Below are 17,254 nucleotides of genomic sequence, written 5' to 3' on the forward strand. Positions count from 1 at the left end.
TATAGGGCCACAAAGTGCTTCACAACAAAAAACATTAATATCATAAAATACACACAATAAAAGCATAGACAGTACATGATGATGCATGCACAAATGACTCTGCCACATAATGAAACAGTATTTATAACTCCGTATCAAGCCTCTGCATAAAAACAACCACGCTACACAGGGTGACCTTTTTATTTATTTATTTATTTATTTATTTATTTTTCGTTGATTAGAAAGGAAAAAAAAGAAGTTTATTTGTACTGTATTGTGCTGCTAAAATTGCCTGTAATATTCAATTTGGGCAATAAAGTTTAAAAAACAACCAAAATAACAACCACTCTAAACAAAGGTCCCATATTTCCAACTTGCAGGTCATGGATGGAGAGCTCATCACAGACATGAGGACAGCTGCAGTCTCGGCCATCTCTGCTAAGGTATACTTTCATTTGTCCAACAGCTGTTCGCGCCTGTTCTATAATCTTCCACTGGTGCGCTAAGTTTGACACCATGGTTGTACTAGAAGACTGTTTGACACTCACGGGTCTGTCCTGGTGTGTTTTTTGTCACACAGCTGCTGATGCGTCCCGAGGCAGAGGTGTTGGCCATCTTGGGTACTGGCAAACAGGCTTTTAGTCATTACAATGCCTTCACAGAAATGTTTTCATTTAAAGAGGTACACATACAACAAGATCTAATAGATAAAAGATAACACGTCTGAACAGAAGCAGAAGCCTGTATTTCTTTAGGGCAATGTAACGTATGTTTTGATAAGCCCAAGTGGGTTACTCTTCTATTCTATTATGACTCCCTGCTTCCTAACACAACATAGCATTGTTAGGAACCTAAATCATCTATGCACATAATTTAATTTGTATGCAACGACATGGTGTCTCACTTTATTCTATGGGTTTGACAAAGTGGGACAACACAAAAAGAGCGTTCAAGAAATTGACACCAAAACCATAAACTTTCCTACGTTATTAACTCCTACGTTTGCCCAATTTACCTTAAAGGTTGCCAATAATTAATAGTTAGTAGCCAATCATTTTGGCTTTCTTGCCCAGAGATAGATGAGAAGATTGATATATCACTCTCATGTCTGTATGCTAAATATGAAGCTGCCACGAGCAACCGCTTAGCTTAGCATAAAGACTGGAAACGGGAGAAACAGCTACATGTTCCTGTCCAAAGGCAACACAATCTCTAGTTATGAATCCTTTTTTAAACACTGTTTACTTTAGTTTATTACTAAAATCAACACATAATTTACGCATGTAAACAGCTGTCAAATATACACTGTATATACTTTTATGTTCCCCTACCTCAGATATACACTCAAATCTCTAGTGTTAATCCATTTCTGTGTACCTTGAGAGCAACAAAAAGCTGGAGTCCAATTCCTTGTATGTGTTCACGCATTCAGAATTCAGAATACCTGGCCAATAAAGCGGATTCTGAATTAGTTTTGCGACTGCTTAATATACTTATGTTTGGTTTTTCATAAACTGTCACACTTCCTCTGGATCGTCACCACAGGTGCGCGTGTGGAGCCGCACAAGACAGAACGCGGAGAGGTTTTGCCGCTCTGTCAGCGGCCCGGTGACGGCATGTGTCTCGGTGCAGGAGGCCGTGAGGGGAGCAGACGCCATAGTAACAGTAACCAGATGTACAGAGCCAGTGCTCTTTGGTCAGTGGGTCAAACCAGGAGCCCACGTGGCAGGTGAGGAAAAAAATAGTTAAGACAAAAAACTAGGGAAAAAGGTGAGATTTTTTTTAGATTGAGTGTATTTTTCCCGCCGTGTTTCTCTTCTGTTGCCGAGCAGCGGTGGGGGCTTGCAGGCCAGACTGGCGGGAGCTGGACGACGTGTTGATGGAGGCGGCAGTGGTGTACGCTGACAGCAGGGAGGGAGCAATGGCCGAGTCCGGTGACGTCATCCTCTCTGGGGTCATTGTGCTTTCTAACTGCCCCAATAACATAAGCTGAAGTATGTGTTATCGGCTCCCTTTGCAGAATGTGTGGAATAAAATATGATTGTGCATCTGTTTAAGGCTGAGGTGTTTGCAGAGCTTGGAGAGGTTATTAATGGGACAAAAACTGCCCACAGAGAAAAGACAACCGTGTTCAAATCCCTTGGTAAGCCCTTTTTGATGTAGTCCATATTGTGTTGAAAGTACTAAAAAAAATATTCAGTTGGTACACAAAAATAAGTTGTTTTTTTGTTTTTAACAACAGGAATGGGAGTTGAAGATGCAGTGTCTGCTCAGCTGGTATTTGACCAATGGAAAGCAAAAACCAGCCAACCGTGAAGTAAAGACTGTCTTTATACTTATGGTGGTCCCTATAACTATAATATTCACTGCATAAATCCATAGTTTTATTATTGTGCTTAAACCTAAGTAATTCCAGATCTACACACATATTCTCTTAACTCCAAAAACACAGTATAACAGAACTCTTTATCATACACTCCTGTCCATCAAGAACTTCCTTTTTGTGGCTTTTCCTTCTCCCAGCATGTCTGCACTCAGCCCCCTTTACGTAGGACAGAGCTTCTCTGGACGGAGTCATATGTTGACCTGGGTCATGCTAGAGGATGTGGGTGACCGACCAACATTACCATCCTAAGAGATATGTTGCTAGCGTGGCTAAAAATGCCAAACATTTTGTGGTTAGTTTCTCAAAAGCAAGGATTAGCTCCTTTTCTTTTTGTCAATCCATTTACTTTGAATTTTAGACTTTAAAAGACATGGACAATTTTCTCTACTTAAAACTAAAATAAAAAACTAACTAGCAGTCTTATTTGTATTGTTTCCCTGCAGTGCAGTGTGTGGACAGAATATATAAATACAACTGACGATTTGAATGAATTTATTTGCTTTAATAAAAATTAAAAAAAACAAAAAAAAACATCGGCATATTACTGAAACAACCAAATGAAACCACATTTAGCAAGAAAGTAAAACCAGGTGTGCATTTCCACTGCGCCATTGAAACACTGATACAATGAATCTAGATTTACTGCGGTTCCCCGTGCAATTTGATCCTTGCTCATTTCAAAGTAAATGTATTGCTGTAATCTTCGGGTGCAAATACACTGGCTCGCAGACTTCATAAAACACAGTAATAGATGTGGTCAAAACAAAAGAGAATGGTAATATAACCTTTACAGAGAGATAGAGAACAAACCAGCACAACAACACTGGCTGCACTGCACTTTCACATGCCCGGCCTCAGTCATAAAATACTGTGTTCACCTAACACGTAGCGAGAAGAGGGCGTTCATCTAGAAAGCTTTTACGAACAAAACAAGATACTTCCTTGTTAAATATTTAAACAGTGTCTTAAATGCTCGTTAATTGTAGAGAGTAATTATTACTGATCCTAGCAGCTGCTACAACAACTGTTCTAAGTCATTTAAGGGTTAAACTGTTTTCGCATGATGGTATCTTGTTAAAACTAAAGAGATACATTTTTAGTGTTCGTGGAGCGAGTACAAAGTGATGACCGTTGCCTGGATTTTGGCAACACCTCAGTCTAGTCAGATGACACATGTAAACAAAACGGTCCATCAACCACAGCCGACAAGAAACTTACAATGAAAAAAAAAAGGAGAAATGACTTTACATTTTTTTTTCTTAAAGTAAAATGACATCAAGGCAGCAGGAATTTCTTAGAGTGTAGGGGGAAGAGGGCAGAGCAATCTATGGTAATTTCATGATATTAAAAAAAAAAAAATCACATTCAAGTAGTGTTTCTTCACAATGTCCGAGAAAAGTGACATGGATTTTTTTTTTTTTGTAAAATCTTCCTTCTTTCTACTTAATCAACCCTAGATCCCAAATCAAATCCCCCACCCTCACATTACCCAAGGCCTAAGCAACGTCACTTCACTCTTGTCAATCTGAAAGGACTAAACAGATATAAGCAAACAGAAACCAGATCTGACAGAAAACCTTCAGCGATGCTTAAATCTGGGAAGTTCTTTCAGATGAAAGTCTGATCTACCAGAGCTTCAATGTAAGCGAGGACACGGGGTGGACAGATGTTTGGGGAACCCAGCCAGGGTCTTCTTCCCTCTGTGCAGGCGAGTTCTGACTGCAACTGTATTTTCTACTCCCTGTGATTCTCCATTACAATATTCTGCACTTCCTCTTCCTCTTCTTGATGGGTGGGGGGCACAGGACCGCCCTGATGGCTTCGTCAAACACCGTCTTAAGGCCGCGCTGCGTCAAAGCCGAGCACTCCAGATACTTCACTGAGCCTGGTGGGCAGAGGAGAGGAAAGCAGAAAAAGCAGAGGAACAAGTCAGAAAACCAGTTTGTTTTTGTTTCCATGTTGCGATCCTCATACATACATATTTTTTTTAAGCTTGAGTAAGATCAGTAGCAGGTGTTTTCTGTCAAGTGCAACTGTACAAAACCTTTCCACACTCCAGCTCCACAAGGCTCCATAACAACTATGGCTTTTAATAGCTGGAGTTGATTTAAAATAAATGTTCCAACCAAATCCTCTATTAGTCCCAGAGAACATTATCTGTCAAATGCAACTATTTAAATAAAATGTACTGTAATACAATACGGAATAAGAAAACAACATGTATAATATAATCAATCACATTACCAGGTAGGGTATCGTTTGGATTTTTACGATTCGGATGCCGAACCGGTAAATTTAAAATGATTTTGATTCCTAAACCGATTCTTGAAAAATGACATCAAAAGGAAGGCTCTTTTATGGAGTTCTTTTTTTTTTATTGAAAATTTAAATGTAACAATATATTAACGTTTTAAAGTACTTCAATATATAATAAGTAAACCTAAGTCCCCTTGCACACAACAATAATTTAACAATAAATAACAGTTACACTATTAACAAGGAATAACAAAAGAAATGTTGCGTTTGGATGCTAACCAGAGCCCAGAGGGAAACATGGCAGTTTCAAAGTAGCCTACATTTACCGTAGCTGGCTAACGGTAGCCTACAGAGAAGGCTGTGTGATTTATTTATTTTTTACATCCGTTTCAGAGCGACAGAGGGAAAATATTTCAGTCAACATAATAAGTGGAACTGATAAGTGGAACCGATAAGTGGAACCCAAATGAGGAATCAGAATTTGCGTTCTAATCCGGTCCGATCCTTCCCGGTTGTGTAGGAAGTGGTTCCATTGTGGGACCAACCCTATTCCCAGGTTCTCCTAAAATTACACAATTAACAGCATTTGCCTTTAACTCTGGCAAGTAAACATTGCAGGATGTTAAGTATAGCATAGATGTCACCATCTAATTTTACATTTAATCAAACTAGAACTTACATCTATAATAATAAAAACAAATTAGACATGTTGCTATTTAGGATATTTTAAAGTGATTTTAAGCCCTTAAATCTAACATTTTTTCAGAGTATTTAGGGATTAAGGATTTGCATATAAACCAATAGATTTTAGTTGAAAATATGTACCAAGTCTATGAACCTAATTCAATTTACATGCTGTTGTACTGTGAAACGGGGAAAACTACCAGAAACTCTACAGCTTAAAAAGGTGTCTTTCAATTCACAACCATAAAAGACATGAAGAGTATTTAAACAGTTATCGTGTACGTGTTGTGTTAAAACTGACTTATTTCTTTAGCCATGGCCAAGCCCTGAGGGTAGATGATGGGGGAGAGTTTCTTCTCCTTGAGTTTTTCGATCGTGTCCTTGTCGTCTCTCAGGTCCAGCTTGGTGCCCACCAGGATGATGGGCGTGTTGGGGCAGTGGTGTCTCACCTCAGGGTACCACTGAGGACAGGAGGGAGTCAAAGTCAGAGGTCGCAGGATGCAGTAGGACAGTAGGAAAGATGTTTTTATTGGCTGTATCATTACACCATACAACATTTTGGTTGTCTTAGGCACACTGTTATAACATTCCTTATTTGTTCTGTTCTGACTAGTTGTGAGGGAAGGAAGGGGTTAATTTTTCAGATTGACTATTATTATTATTTAACTCAAGCATTCCTTTATGATTTCAAATCTAGTTTCTATCTCTATGTGGCCAGGTTGGCTCAGTGGTAGAGCATGTCTTCCCCCTCTCTCTCTCCCTTAGCTGTCCTGTCAAAAATTAAAGGCAGAAAAGCCCATAAGAATATCTAAAAAATAAATAAAATAAAGTTTCTATGTTAGTTTTAGAGTTAAAAAGGTTAAATGTGTAATAGCAGTATTCCCAGATATGGCTCTCTTATTCTGTCATCCAAGCAGATATGAGCGTGACATGGAAAACACTTGACATAATATTACCGTTACTGACAGATGTGACAAACAGCAGAAATAAAACGCAAGTTGTTCTTACTTTGGCTCGGACATTTTCAAAGGAGGCTGGACTGACGAGTGAAAAGCAAATCAGGAACACATCCTGAGGGGGGGGAATGAACAAACATCAGTACAACATTAAAAACGTAATCAGCACTAACGAGAGGTTTCTGTTGCAACTGGGATACACCTTAACGTTAATAGACTTAATAGACCCCAAGATGTTCAGACACGAGGGTCCACAAAACTAGACAGATCTGGACTCTGTTGGTTAAATACACACAGCTCCCTGTGAGTCTTTGGCACAGAGGCCAGTTTGTTGTCCGGACAAAGAGAGCAAACAAGAGCTCCCTTTCACTTCTTCAGACAGTGTATAGGTACTATGGATACAAGGCTCTACTCTGCAGTGCAAAGACTCTGTCTTAACGATTACAGGCCAGTGAATAACTCCAAATCAATGCTGGCAGAGTGAAAACAAGTGTTCATGTGAACATTGTCTGGCTGATACTAGTCTGTGCACGGCAGTGGTCTGAGACAAGCGGGATAAATGCATATACACACACACACACCGTCTGTGGGTAGGACAGAGGCCTGAGCCTGTCGTAGTCCTCCTGTCCTGCTGTATCCCACAGGCCCAGGTTCACTGGTTTCCCATCGACCATCACATTGGCAGAGTAGTTGTCAAAGCTGTAGGAAGGGAGTTGGAGACTTAGTTTCAAATAAGTAGAATGGGTTTCAAAACTTTCCCTCTGGTATAAATTCAGTTTTATCCTATCTAAATGTACAATACAGTGCTGACAGTTTTCATATCACAGCTGTTCACGAGGTGTGTGTGTGTGTGTGTGTGTGTGTGTGTGTGTGTGTGTGTGTGTGTGTGTACTTACACTGTGGGGATGTACTCTCCAGGAAAGGCATTGGTAGTGTAACTGATGAGCAGGCATGTTTTACCCACAGCTCTGGGATAAGAAAGGAGGAGAAAAGAGCAACGAAGAAAAATACAATGATATGTTTGTATGATTTATTCTCAGTTTTAATAATCACAGTATATTCTTCAGTGAAATGAAGGTAAGAGCAAGTTAGTTGTAAAGCGTGTATCTGTAGTATCGTTTAACTTGTCCGGTTCAACCTGTGATACTTCACACTAACAGCTGTTAACATTAGAATTTCTTTTTTTTCTTTTTTTTGGGGGGGGGGGGGGGGTGGTCCTTTTTGTTAAAACTGCATGTCAGAACTGAGTTATCAGTCTTGTATTTACTTTTACTATCATCAAATACATATATCTACCTTATAACAGATACAGGATGTGCTAAGAATAACACATCAGAATAGAAGACAGATTTGGGTTTTTTACATAACCACGGCTTAGACAAATAATTTGAACAATTACTATTATTCTGTTATCAGGCTTGATATCTTTCAAGTATGACTTTGCCAGTTCTAAGCTTTGGCTTAAGAAAACAACATCCATCTGTCTGCTGTAATAAAGTGACTAGAGGATAGGGATGTACAATACAAACTTGTGACAATGCTCATAGATGAGCTGAAAACTAGTTTACAGACTTAACTAAATGTTGTCAGGTATAAATCCCAAAGAGTGCTAATATCTGTCTGCCATTAATACTGCAAACTGCTACCTGAAAATGATAACAAGCGTGTCTTAAAAAAATGGCAACCAGTTATAAAAAACCAGTGGGCTTACGTAGTACAATGTTTAAAGTATAGTTTAATGTCAACCAAATCCAGACAACAGGTCATTGCCTTTATGAACTTCCATATATGAAGACAATTTTATTAACTTATTTGTATTCCTCAGTTTTTATTTTAGCTTTAAATGCTATATTTGCTCGATTTTAGATAACTAGCCTAATGGACTGGATTCTTTGGAATATTAAGTACATTTAGGCTACTGATTAGACTAGGCCATCAGTTTTAAAAAACACTGGGTCCTTTTTGGTTTGGGTAGGCTAAAAAGACTTGTTCCTAGACCTAGGCTATATGGTTAACGACAAACATACATAATGTAACGTTAAAGAACTAATTTAATATCCATTTATCTGGGAACAAACTAAGAACTTTTATACAGGTCGAGACGAGCTAGCTGCAGCCTGCGTCATGTCCAATACAAGACATGCTGTGACCCATTCAGTCACACCTAACCGGAGCATGTAGTCAGATAAATCTGTCTGACCCAGCTGGACCGAAGAGCAGGCATAACAACAGCTGTCGCTCAATGTGGCATGCTATGTGAGGCTTGCTTGCCTCTAGACAACTGTTGGTAACTGGGTCAACGGAAAACCACTATGTTAGCTTTTAAACGTTCACGTAAGAGTAAAATTGCGACATTTTAGTTGTCAAAGTACGGCTAAAAAGATGGTTTCACTTACCCGTCCCCCACCACCACACACTTAATGGCCTGCATCGGACGCCTCTCTTGCTAGCAACCCAGCCAACGTTACAGCAACTCGAGCTGAGTTAGCTTAGCTAGCTAGCTAACGGCGACTAAAATAAAACCACACCGGTTAGGCTTAAAAAGTACAACGTAAACTAGCTAAGAGAGCTGTCCAAAAAAGTTGAAATGGGTTGACTTTACAGAAATGACCCGGCCTGTCTCTTCTTCTCAGCAACAGCCAGCGAAACTCCAAAGTTGTAATTCAGGCAGGCAACACCCAGGGAAAAAACTCTGGAGAGAGATTGAGAAAGAAAAAAAAAACGCCCACAGTTTGGAAGCGGCAGCTCCGGGATCCATACAAGTCATATCCGGTCAAACCCTCTACTGGTCACAACTGGTCACAACAGGAATATGCCACTGAGTTCAAGAAAAACAAAAAACGCCAGGTAAGGTATCAAAAGCAACATAATAATAATAATTTATAATTTATTAAACCCAGCAAGGGGGAACTACAATGTTTTCACTCTGTTGTTATTACACACATGCCTGAATTACACAAATGGTCAGCAGGCTACCTATACATGCACTAATGGAGAGATGTCAGTGTGGGGGGGCTGCCCATGGAAAGGCGCTCCGGTTCGGTGCCTTGCTCAATAACACCTTGTCAGTGCCCCGGAGGTGAACTGGCACCTCTCCAGCTCCCAGTCCACCACCATACTTTGGTCCGGATGGGGACTTGAACCAGCAACCCTCCGGTCCCCAACCCAACTCCCTACTGACTGAGAACTGCCACCCCCAAACATCTAGATTTTTAAGTGGGCATCTAGTTTATTAAATAGCCTACAGTGATGAAAGAAATATTAACACCCTTTTACTAAATAAAAGTTAAATTTAACAATATAATGTATAACAAATACTATTTGTTATAATATACAATGCCCCCGATATAGTTAGTTACCGGTGTATACTTATGTTTTATATCACAGGATAATTATTAGTGATGCGTAGATATACAAGAAAAACTGTAATGTTGCAGCTAGTTGAGGTACAGCTAATTTATTATCTGTAGTAACTTGTAATTAAAACTGTTAAATAAATACAGTTTATGTATAATGGTTTCCTCTGCGGAGTAGAATAAAGCAAAAACATAGCACCTCCTACTTTAAAGTAAAATAATTCATTTTTCACTTATTTTAATAATGTATCAGAGTTTCCCATGAGTCTGCATGTGTGAAGTGTGAACAACAAAACAAAGCCCCTACCACTTTATTTTTACATTTATTTATTGTAGCCGCTGGTATATAATTACCTTTACTTGCAATTAATGATGGTTTCTGTTTATTAAATGAAGCAGTGTTTGATTTCGTTCGTAAGTTCAAGGATAGGATTCACTCTCTTAATTCTTACTAAACATGGTGTAGAAAAGAATTAGACCTTAAATACTTGAGAGCAATTGCAAATATCAGTGATAGATGAAAACATATAATCAGATAATAAAATATGATTCATTTTATAGATTAAACTAACCACAGGATATAAAATAATTAAAATCAGCCCCACTTTGACCAACTGCAATAATAATTAATCCAAGTATATTATTATAGCACCCGGAAAACAGCCATTCTGCTAATAGCACATTTCACTTTTTCACAATATGTTTGTAATTAATTATTTGCACATTGTGGTGAGCTACTTTTTTAAGTAAAAGATCTGAATACTTTTACCTTTGACACAAATTATTGCTTATTACTATTACTTCTGCAGTACGGCAAAAACAATAATTTTACAGTCTTTGCATGTGGTCATGAGAGGGCAGCATTTTACAATTTTACAGTTTTATTGTCTAACTACAGTCTATGTTGAAATTGTAATTGTCAAAAAATGTAAAATCCCAACGCCTACCAGACACAAACACACACACCGTCTCTCTCTCTCTCTCGCTCTCTCTCTCTCTCTCTCTCTCTCTATATATATATATATATATATATATATATCTCAATATCATCTCCTCTCCATCTTTCTCTCTCCTCTCTCTCTCTCTCCTCTCTCTCTCTCTCTCTATATATATATATATGATATATTATACTAATCTATCTATCTCTCTCTCTCCTCTCTCCTCTCTCTCTCTCTCTCTCCTCTCTCTCTACTTCTCTATATATATATCTATCTCTCCTCTCTCTCTCTCTCTCTATATATATATATATATTTATATATATCCATCTATCTATATTGCAATGGTTTATTTCTCCATCATTAATCACTGACTCCATGGCAACACCTCAGTGTAACACACAACACATATCCCTCTCTCTCTCTCTCGCGCGGCTCTCTCTCCTCTCTCTTCTATATGATCAATCTCTCATCTTTGTAATGGTTTTTATTTCTCCATCATTAATCCTGACTCCATGGCAAACACCATGTTGCACACACACACACACACACCTCTCTACTCTCGCTGTCTTGCTCTCTCTCTCTCTCTCTCTCTCTCTCTCTCTCTCCCTCTCTCTCTCTCTCTCTCTCTCTCTCTCTCTCTCTCTCTCTCTCTCTCTCTCTCTCTGTCTGTCCTCTCTTGTAATGGTTTTATTTCTCCATCAATTAATTTCCAATCTCCATGGCAACACTCAGTATAGTGCACGTTCACACACACACAAAATGTTTGAAATTGTCAAAATCTTAATTGCCAAAAAATATAAATGCCAACACCACACCACAACACACACACACACACACACACACACCACACACACACACACACACACACACACACACACACACACACTTACAGCCCTGTAACCTTGACTCTGGATTATGTTGTTGGGGGATTTCCCCAGCAAACAACGCATTAATAGGATAAACGTCACCATTAAATGGAGGGTAAAAGCAGAGGAGAGATTAATGGAGGATAAACAGGCCTGTTGCCAGTACACCAGGGAGGCTGTAAAACACGGTGGAGTCACACTGTGCAACATCACGATGTCAAACTGAGAAAAGACATTAAAGGGGAAAGCTGCTTGGAAGCAGTATTCATGCATCTCCAGAAAAGAAAAAAAAACACAATTTAGATTTTATTTAGCAAGGTTTTTTTTTAGCAGTGCAACAAATTGTAGTTTGATTTGGCCTTTTTGGAGCTCTGTTACAGTGGTAAGTAAATATGTAGCTGGAGCTAGTACCTGGTTAGCCTAGCATAAAGACTGCAAACAGGGGGAAAGAACTAGCCTGGCTTTGGAACAAGGGTTTGTAAAAGAGCTACAGGTCAAAACTGCTGTTAAAGAGAACTTTGTTGGTAAAGCTTTTTATTGTGCACTGTGACACTTAGCTCTCCTCTTGCTTGCGTCTCCCTTCAAACTGCAGTTGGAAGAGTCATTTTATCGGGTCATTATGTTCCACCATTAGCTCTCTAAATAATCACCAAGATTTAATGACCCCTGTCATGGTGCTCTCATTTGCATAGAAGTCAGATTGACTGTCTGCAGGCAATCAACACTTAAACGCCAGAATGTGCTCTGTAATGGTAGCGCTCACGGCCGAGTCCACGGGATGCCTGATGCATAATGTGTAGAGAGCCAGCATTTCTATGTGCAGTGAAAGCTAAAGGATGAGAGTATCTTATTACCTGGATTTCATCATTTCCGATCAGCTAAGCGAATGAAGCAGATGGTGGAAACAGAGGCTTTGGCATTTATGCTGCTGCGATGATGATCAGTGTAATACTGCAGTTATAAGACCTATATACAACTAGAGTCGCTATGAATCATTCAGCAGCTTGAACTGTGACATCTGATGGATTTTCAGTGACTTTATCTGTGGAGGCGAGTCTGATAAGGGCACGGCAAATCTGATAATAGAGTATCATGACTGTTTTTTTAATGTCACAGCTGCACAGGAGGAAAACATTTTGCCACCCATGAAGGCTTTTGAAAGTCAGCCACTTATGCACTTTTATGCTCATAAATGCACAAAAATAGTCGTTAGTGGCTAAACTGGTAAGATTTTAATAAGGGTGCAAATCATACAGTTAAGTAAGTTTAACTAATGCATGAATCATGATGATTTAATGCAGGATGTTTGATGAATTCCCGTTGCCCACCATTAACAAAGTAGAACGTCACTATGACTAAATGTGATTAGTTCACACTGTTAATTCACAGATACTACATACATTAATTGATATGCGTCCAAATTTACAGTAGGCCTACCAATTCTGATAGAAATATGAAGCAGTTGTTTTCCATCAAATGGACTGATGCAAATGTTTACATGTTGCTGCACCAAACCAAGAGCATCTAGCTGCACATGCCAATTGACAAACTAGAGCAGAATGGACTGGAGAATAGATACTGTTCTGCTTTCAGGGAGGCTAAGCAAACGCATCCGTCTGAAATACATTTTATGGAACTGGAATGCTTCAAATTGATTCCAGGCAGCTATGTGCTGCTTGTTTATTAGCCGGTGGTTGCAGATGTTAAAGCTTTCTAAAAATAAACTTTTGAGCTGTGACATCCAGCATACGCAGAGCATTTCGTCACCAGGTGAAAAAAAAAGAAGACTTCTGTGTGATTACTTGTGTCCACTCCCATCTATTTACAAAGAAGTAAAAGACAATCATCCATGGGTCACTTCTGCAATCAGATTGGATCAGATCTAACAGAGCTGTGAGGTGAGACATGCGGCTGTGTAGTGGATGTGATGGGAAGTTTCCAGCAAAATGGCAGAAGCACTTTGCTCCCAGTTGGAAAGATGTCCCGTGTGTTTCCTTTGTCCTCCCTCTTGTTGTCTGTGTGTGTTTCTCTTTTTCCAGTTTCTCTTCCGTTCTTCACAGACATGGCCTGCTTCACTCTCTCCACCGTTGTGAGAAAGGAAGTGTGTGACATTACTTGTGTGTTTGCATCAGCAGGAATGTGTGTGGGACTGTTGGAGATGGTTTTCACAGGATTCAGGAATTCCTTAGAAACTCATCTGGCGCAAAAACCCAAATGAACTATCCTCTGGAGTCCCAGCTTTCAGTATTTGTTACCAACCACAATAACCACTATATTTTCAAAAGAACCCGGAATTTGAACACCATCATTGGTGGTGGTAGACTCCCCTTAGTGACACACGAGTGGTGATAAATCTAGTGCAGCTGATTCAGCCTAATTGCTAAATGCAGCATGTTATTTTATTGGTTTAACTTGAAGATGTCTATGTTTTCCACTACCTGCCAAACAGACAGTGGAGGGCTGAGTAGACATGAATTAATCAGCGTCTCTCAATCAAAATAAATCAGACTCTAATACTGAACTCTGAAGCTGTGTGGCTCAACATCTACTTCATTAAAACAGTATGGGTCATGAAGCAGGCTACTTGCTTACAATGTTGCCGCCTAACAACTGCAGCCAAGAGATGCACTGGATAACTCTGGTTCCACAGGGTCACTTCTTTGATAAGTGTGATAAAAGTTCAGGGTACGGAATTCTGAATCGCGCCTGTTTAGAGGACACGGTGGGAAAAGCCACACTGAGGTACTGTGCCGAAACCGTCCACATGTATGTCTTTCTCTGTGGAATAAATAAAAGTGGTTGTTTTTGTTCTTTCAGAATCCAGTTTTGATGAATTATAATTTACTTTTTTTGGTGCACCCACATTCCCTCAATGCCATACTGACATACAGTGCCATACTTCCCAGAAAAGCTGTTGACAACCTCCAGAGAAGAGAGCTTGTTGTGTGCTCTTGCTGTGGGATATAATGTTAAGCGAGATAACAACAGCAAAATATTCCCTTTAGCCTCAGCTCTACTTTGTGTTTAGTGCAATAAGTATTAGCATGCTCACGTTTTAAAACGGTCACTTTGAGCATGTGAGTCACTTTGAGCATGTGGGCATGTTGCCATTAGCATTTAGCCACTAGCATGAAAGATGAAGTGAGTCTTTTCATACTTTACACGTCTTGTGGCTGCACTGCATTCTGGTTTATGGAGGCATCCACGTGACTCTCACAGACCCTTTCCAAATATGTACGTTTTTTTGCAGCCACCTGACTCACATGTGCGCCTGACCGGCTATCAAAATAAGGAACAGAGAAGCTCAACACACAGAGGAGAGTGTGACTTCATTCTCTGCTCAGAATGCTACTACTCCACTATATCTTTACATAGCAAATATTAGTTTGCTGCTATATTACTGTTCTGAATATCAAATTCAGCCTCTTTAAACAATATAAAACTGTGATAAGGCATGGTAAACTGAATCAGGTTTCTGTGCAGAAAGTCTCTGTAGAAAAGAGTTAAACCACATCCTTACCCAGTTATCCGCTTGGTTTTTCTCAACAAAGACATATCCGCCAACTGACAGCCTAATCCTGTAGTTCTCACATGCATGCGTACATAATGTGTATATGTGCCCAGCTGTAATCAGACCGCCGCACATGCACACGGTCATCCATGACCACTCACCAGGGCTCGAGGTCCGTCCATGTGCTCCCCGGCTCTGCACATGAGATGTTTTAATATGGCTGACATATGCTGCCTTGTAGGAACCAGCTTCCAGGGAAATTTCGGAGTGCATCCATCCTGGGTTGTACATGGGGGTAAAATAAATAGAACTAATGCAGGCAAAAAAGGATGTCAGACTGGGGCCAAGTTTATGGGTCAGAAATGAATCAAAGAGGATGAGCCAAGCAGAGGCTGACACTTGCATCTTCTGCTCTTATTATGTGTGCTGGAAAATGTTTTGGTCCATTTAGAAGACAAATGCTTCATTTCCAAATGTTCCTAATGCCACTAAACACTGTGTAGTATGTGTACAGCAGATAAATGATTAACTTTAGTGTTTCATTGATTAGAGGAAACTAATTAAATTGCAGCACGGAGAGAGCTCTTGCCGGACTCCATCCTTTTATGGTTCCACTGGAACTGGAAATGGAAACTTCTTGTGCTGCTTCGGACATCTGCTCTTAACACAGAATTATTCCCAAAACTGACGGCCTTTACTTCCCTCACACTTTACTTTTTGTGCGCATTTCAGCGAGATATACCCGGCAGAATAATTAGAGAAAAAGAGCGATGGTGACGATGAAGGGGTCATGTGTTCAATCATGAAGACGTTTCTCAGTAAACATGGAACCTACTTTGTTCCTGGCTGCAGGCAGGCCTTTGAGGGGGTGTGAGGAGGAATTCATGGGAACATGCCGCAAATGAAAGTAATAACAACCAACAATGTGGGACCAGTCTTTGTTTATGCCTGAAGCTTTAGAGTGGGGGGGAACCATTCATTTTCTATTTTTAGGAAAGAGAGGCTAGTTTTTGGAATAGAACATTAATCCAGGGACATTTTCAAGGAAATGCATGAAAGTAAAGTCATCTTTATGACCCTGGATAGAGCAGCTGTTGTATCAGTAACATGATCAGTTAAGACTCACGCTCTTTTTGAGGCCAAAGTAATCAATACTACAAGGTGATTAAATGACGCAGAGTCTTCTCTTGTTTTAATCAAAGATGTCCATTTTGCAATTTATTTATAAAGCACCTTTAATTACTTGTGAACTCAAACTGCTTAACAATAAAAGAAAATATAAAATATACAAGCATAAATGTGAGAAGCATGGAAAAATTAGAATACAGCATAAGCTTCAACACAACGAGACAATTAAGCAAGATAGCTCTAATAACAGTCTTACACTTTAATTATGAGTTGTACGTGTTTTATACTGTATCATAAACAAATTTGTACTGATTTGAAATGTGTGTTCATTTTAATCTGTTTGTACTTTTCTCATTCCAGTAACAATGAGGTCATTCCTGATGTGTGGAACAATGGATTTGCGCATCCGTTATGTCAGAGGGTCTGTGCTGCTCATGCAGGAGAGGAAGCACACTGAGGTTTGTACCAGTAAAGGGAAAGTAAGGGTGGAAGTAGTGTACCAGTTCCCATACTTGTTGCGTAACAACTTAAGCTTTGCATAATCAAAAAAAAAAATCCAATAAACTCAGATCAGACTTTTAGCATAGTATGTACATGTAATCATGAATAAATGAGTCAAAAGGTGTCATTCAAACCAACAAATTATTACTGTGCTAAACAAATGAAAAACGTTGGCTAAGATATGGATGAGTAGGGATGCTATCGATTTATAGCTCTGTGAGTGTGTACAACTTGCCAAACAGATAATTAAAACTTCTCAATTGAATAAACACAGAAACAGGACACTACATTAGCAGCCTCCTACCTCTGTAAAGCCAAGAAATAAACCTATTGTGCTCCACAGAGAGGACGGTAACAACCTAAACAGGAAATTAATACATTTCAAGTTCAACCTTTTAATGAATGTTCTGCTAACATTATTATGGTCAAATTATTAGAAGCAAAATAAAGACTTTTTTATTTTTATTTTTTTTACAAAAACACTGAACGCTGTATTACCAAGTGGGCAAAATATGCCCAGGACCGCAGATTTCTAAATTGATTAACTTGAAAATGTGCACCAGTTAGGTATACAGTAATATCAACTACGGAAGGTCTTAGGATGGAAGGATTTATAGTTTAAACATTATTATTTTATCTAGCATATATTGTATTCTTATGGTGTGTATTGGGGCGGCTGTGGCTCAGTGGTAG

At 39.3% G+C, this 17,254-nt stretch overlaps 2 protein-coding genes across 3 annotated transcripts in view; one reads left to right on the forward strand and one right to left on the reverse strand.

The window, feature by feature from the left end:
- The window catches only part of crym (crystallin, mu), a 7,807-nt gene extending 692 nt beyond the window's left edge, over positions 1-7,115 (forward strand). Inside the window, exons 3-8 of one of the 2 annotated variants that reach the window (XM_032501666.1) lie at positions 360-422; positions 560-661; positions 1,525-1,708; positions 1,812-1,933; positions 2,038-2,122; positions 2,222-2,843. In XM_032501666.1, the coding sequence (XP_032357557.1) occupies positions 360-422; positions 560-661; positions 1,525-1,708; positions 1,812-1,933; positions 2,038-2,122; positions 2,222-2,295 (630 nt within the window). In that variant the 3' untranslated portion in view covers positions 2,296-2,843. Of the gene's footprint in view, positions 1-359; positions 423-559; positions 662-1,524; positions 1,709-1,811; positions 1,974-2,037; positions 2,123-2,221; positions 2,844-7,099 lie in introns of those variants that run through there. The other variant, XM_032501667.1, reaches the window with a different exon arrangement.
- On the reverse strand, positions 3,333-8,986 carry LOC116670942 (ras-related C3 botulinum toxin substrate 1). Its single transcript, XM_032501668.1, has 6 exons — positions 8,658-8,986; positions 7,158-7,229; positions 6,843-6,960; positions 6,314-6,376; positions 5,607-5,766; positions 3,333-4,250 (listed from the first exon to the last, which is right to left on the reverse strand). Exons 1-6 carry the CDS (start codon positions 8,690-8,692, stop codon positions 4,120-4,122), a joined length of 579 nt encoding a protein of 192 aa, XP_032357559.1. The 5' UTR covers positions 8,693-8,986; the 3' UTR covers positions 3,333-4,119.
- Between the last annotated feature and the right edge of the window lie 8,268 nt (positions 8,987-17,254).

The sequence above is a fragment of the Etheostoma spectabile genome, chromosome 21 (assembly GCF_008692095.1).
Source record: "Etheostoma spectabile isolate EspeVRDwgs_2016 chromosome 21, UIUC_Espe_1.0, whole genome shotgun sequence".
NCBI lineage: Eukaryota > Metazoa > Chordata > Actinopteri > Perciformes > Percidae > Etheostoma > Etheostoma spectabile.

Excerpts from the sequence above, each read along its gene's own strand:
- LOC116670942 (XM_032501668.1), bottom strand. The coding sequence starts at position 8,692 with ATGCAGGCCATTAAGTGTGTGGTGGTGGGGGACGG. Across the intron at positions 6,961-7,157 it reads GGAGAGTACATCCCCACAGT|CTTTGACAACTACTCTGCCA; the intron begins GTAAGTACACAC and ends CCCTTCCTACAG. Across the intron at positions 5,767-6,313 it reads TTGAAAATGTCCGAGCCAAA|TGGTACCCTGAGGTGAGACA; the intron begins GTAAGAACAACT and ends TCCTGTCCTCAG.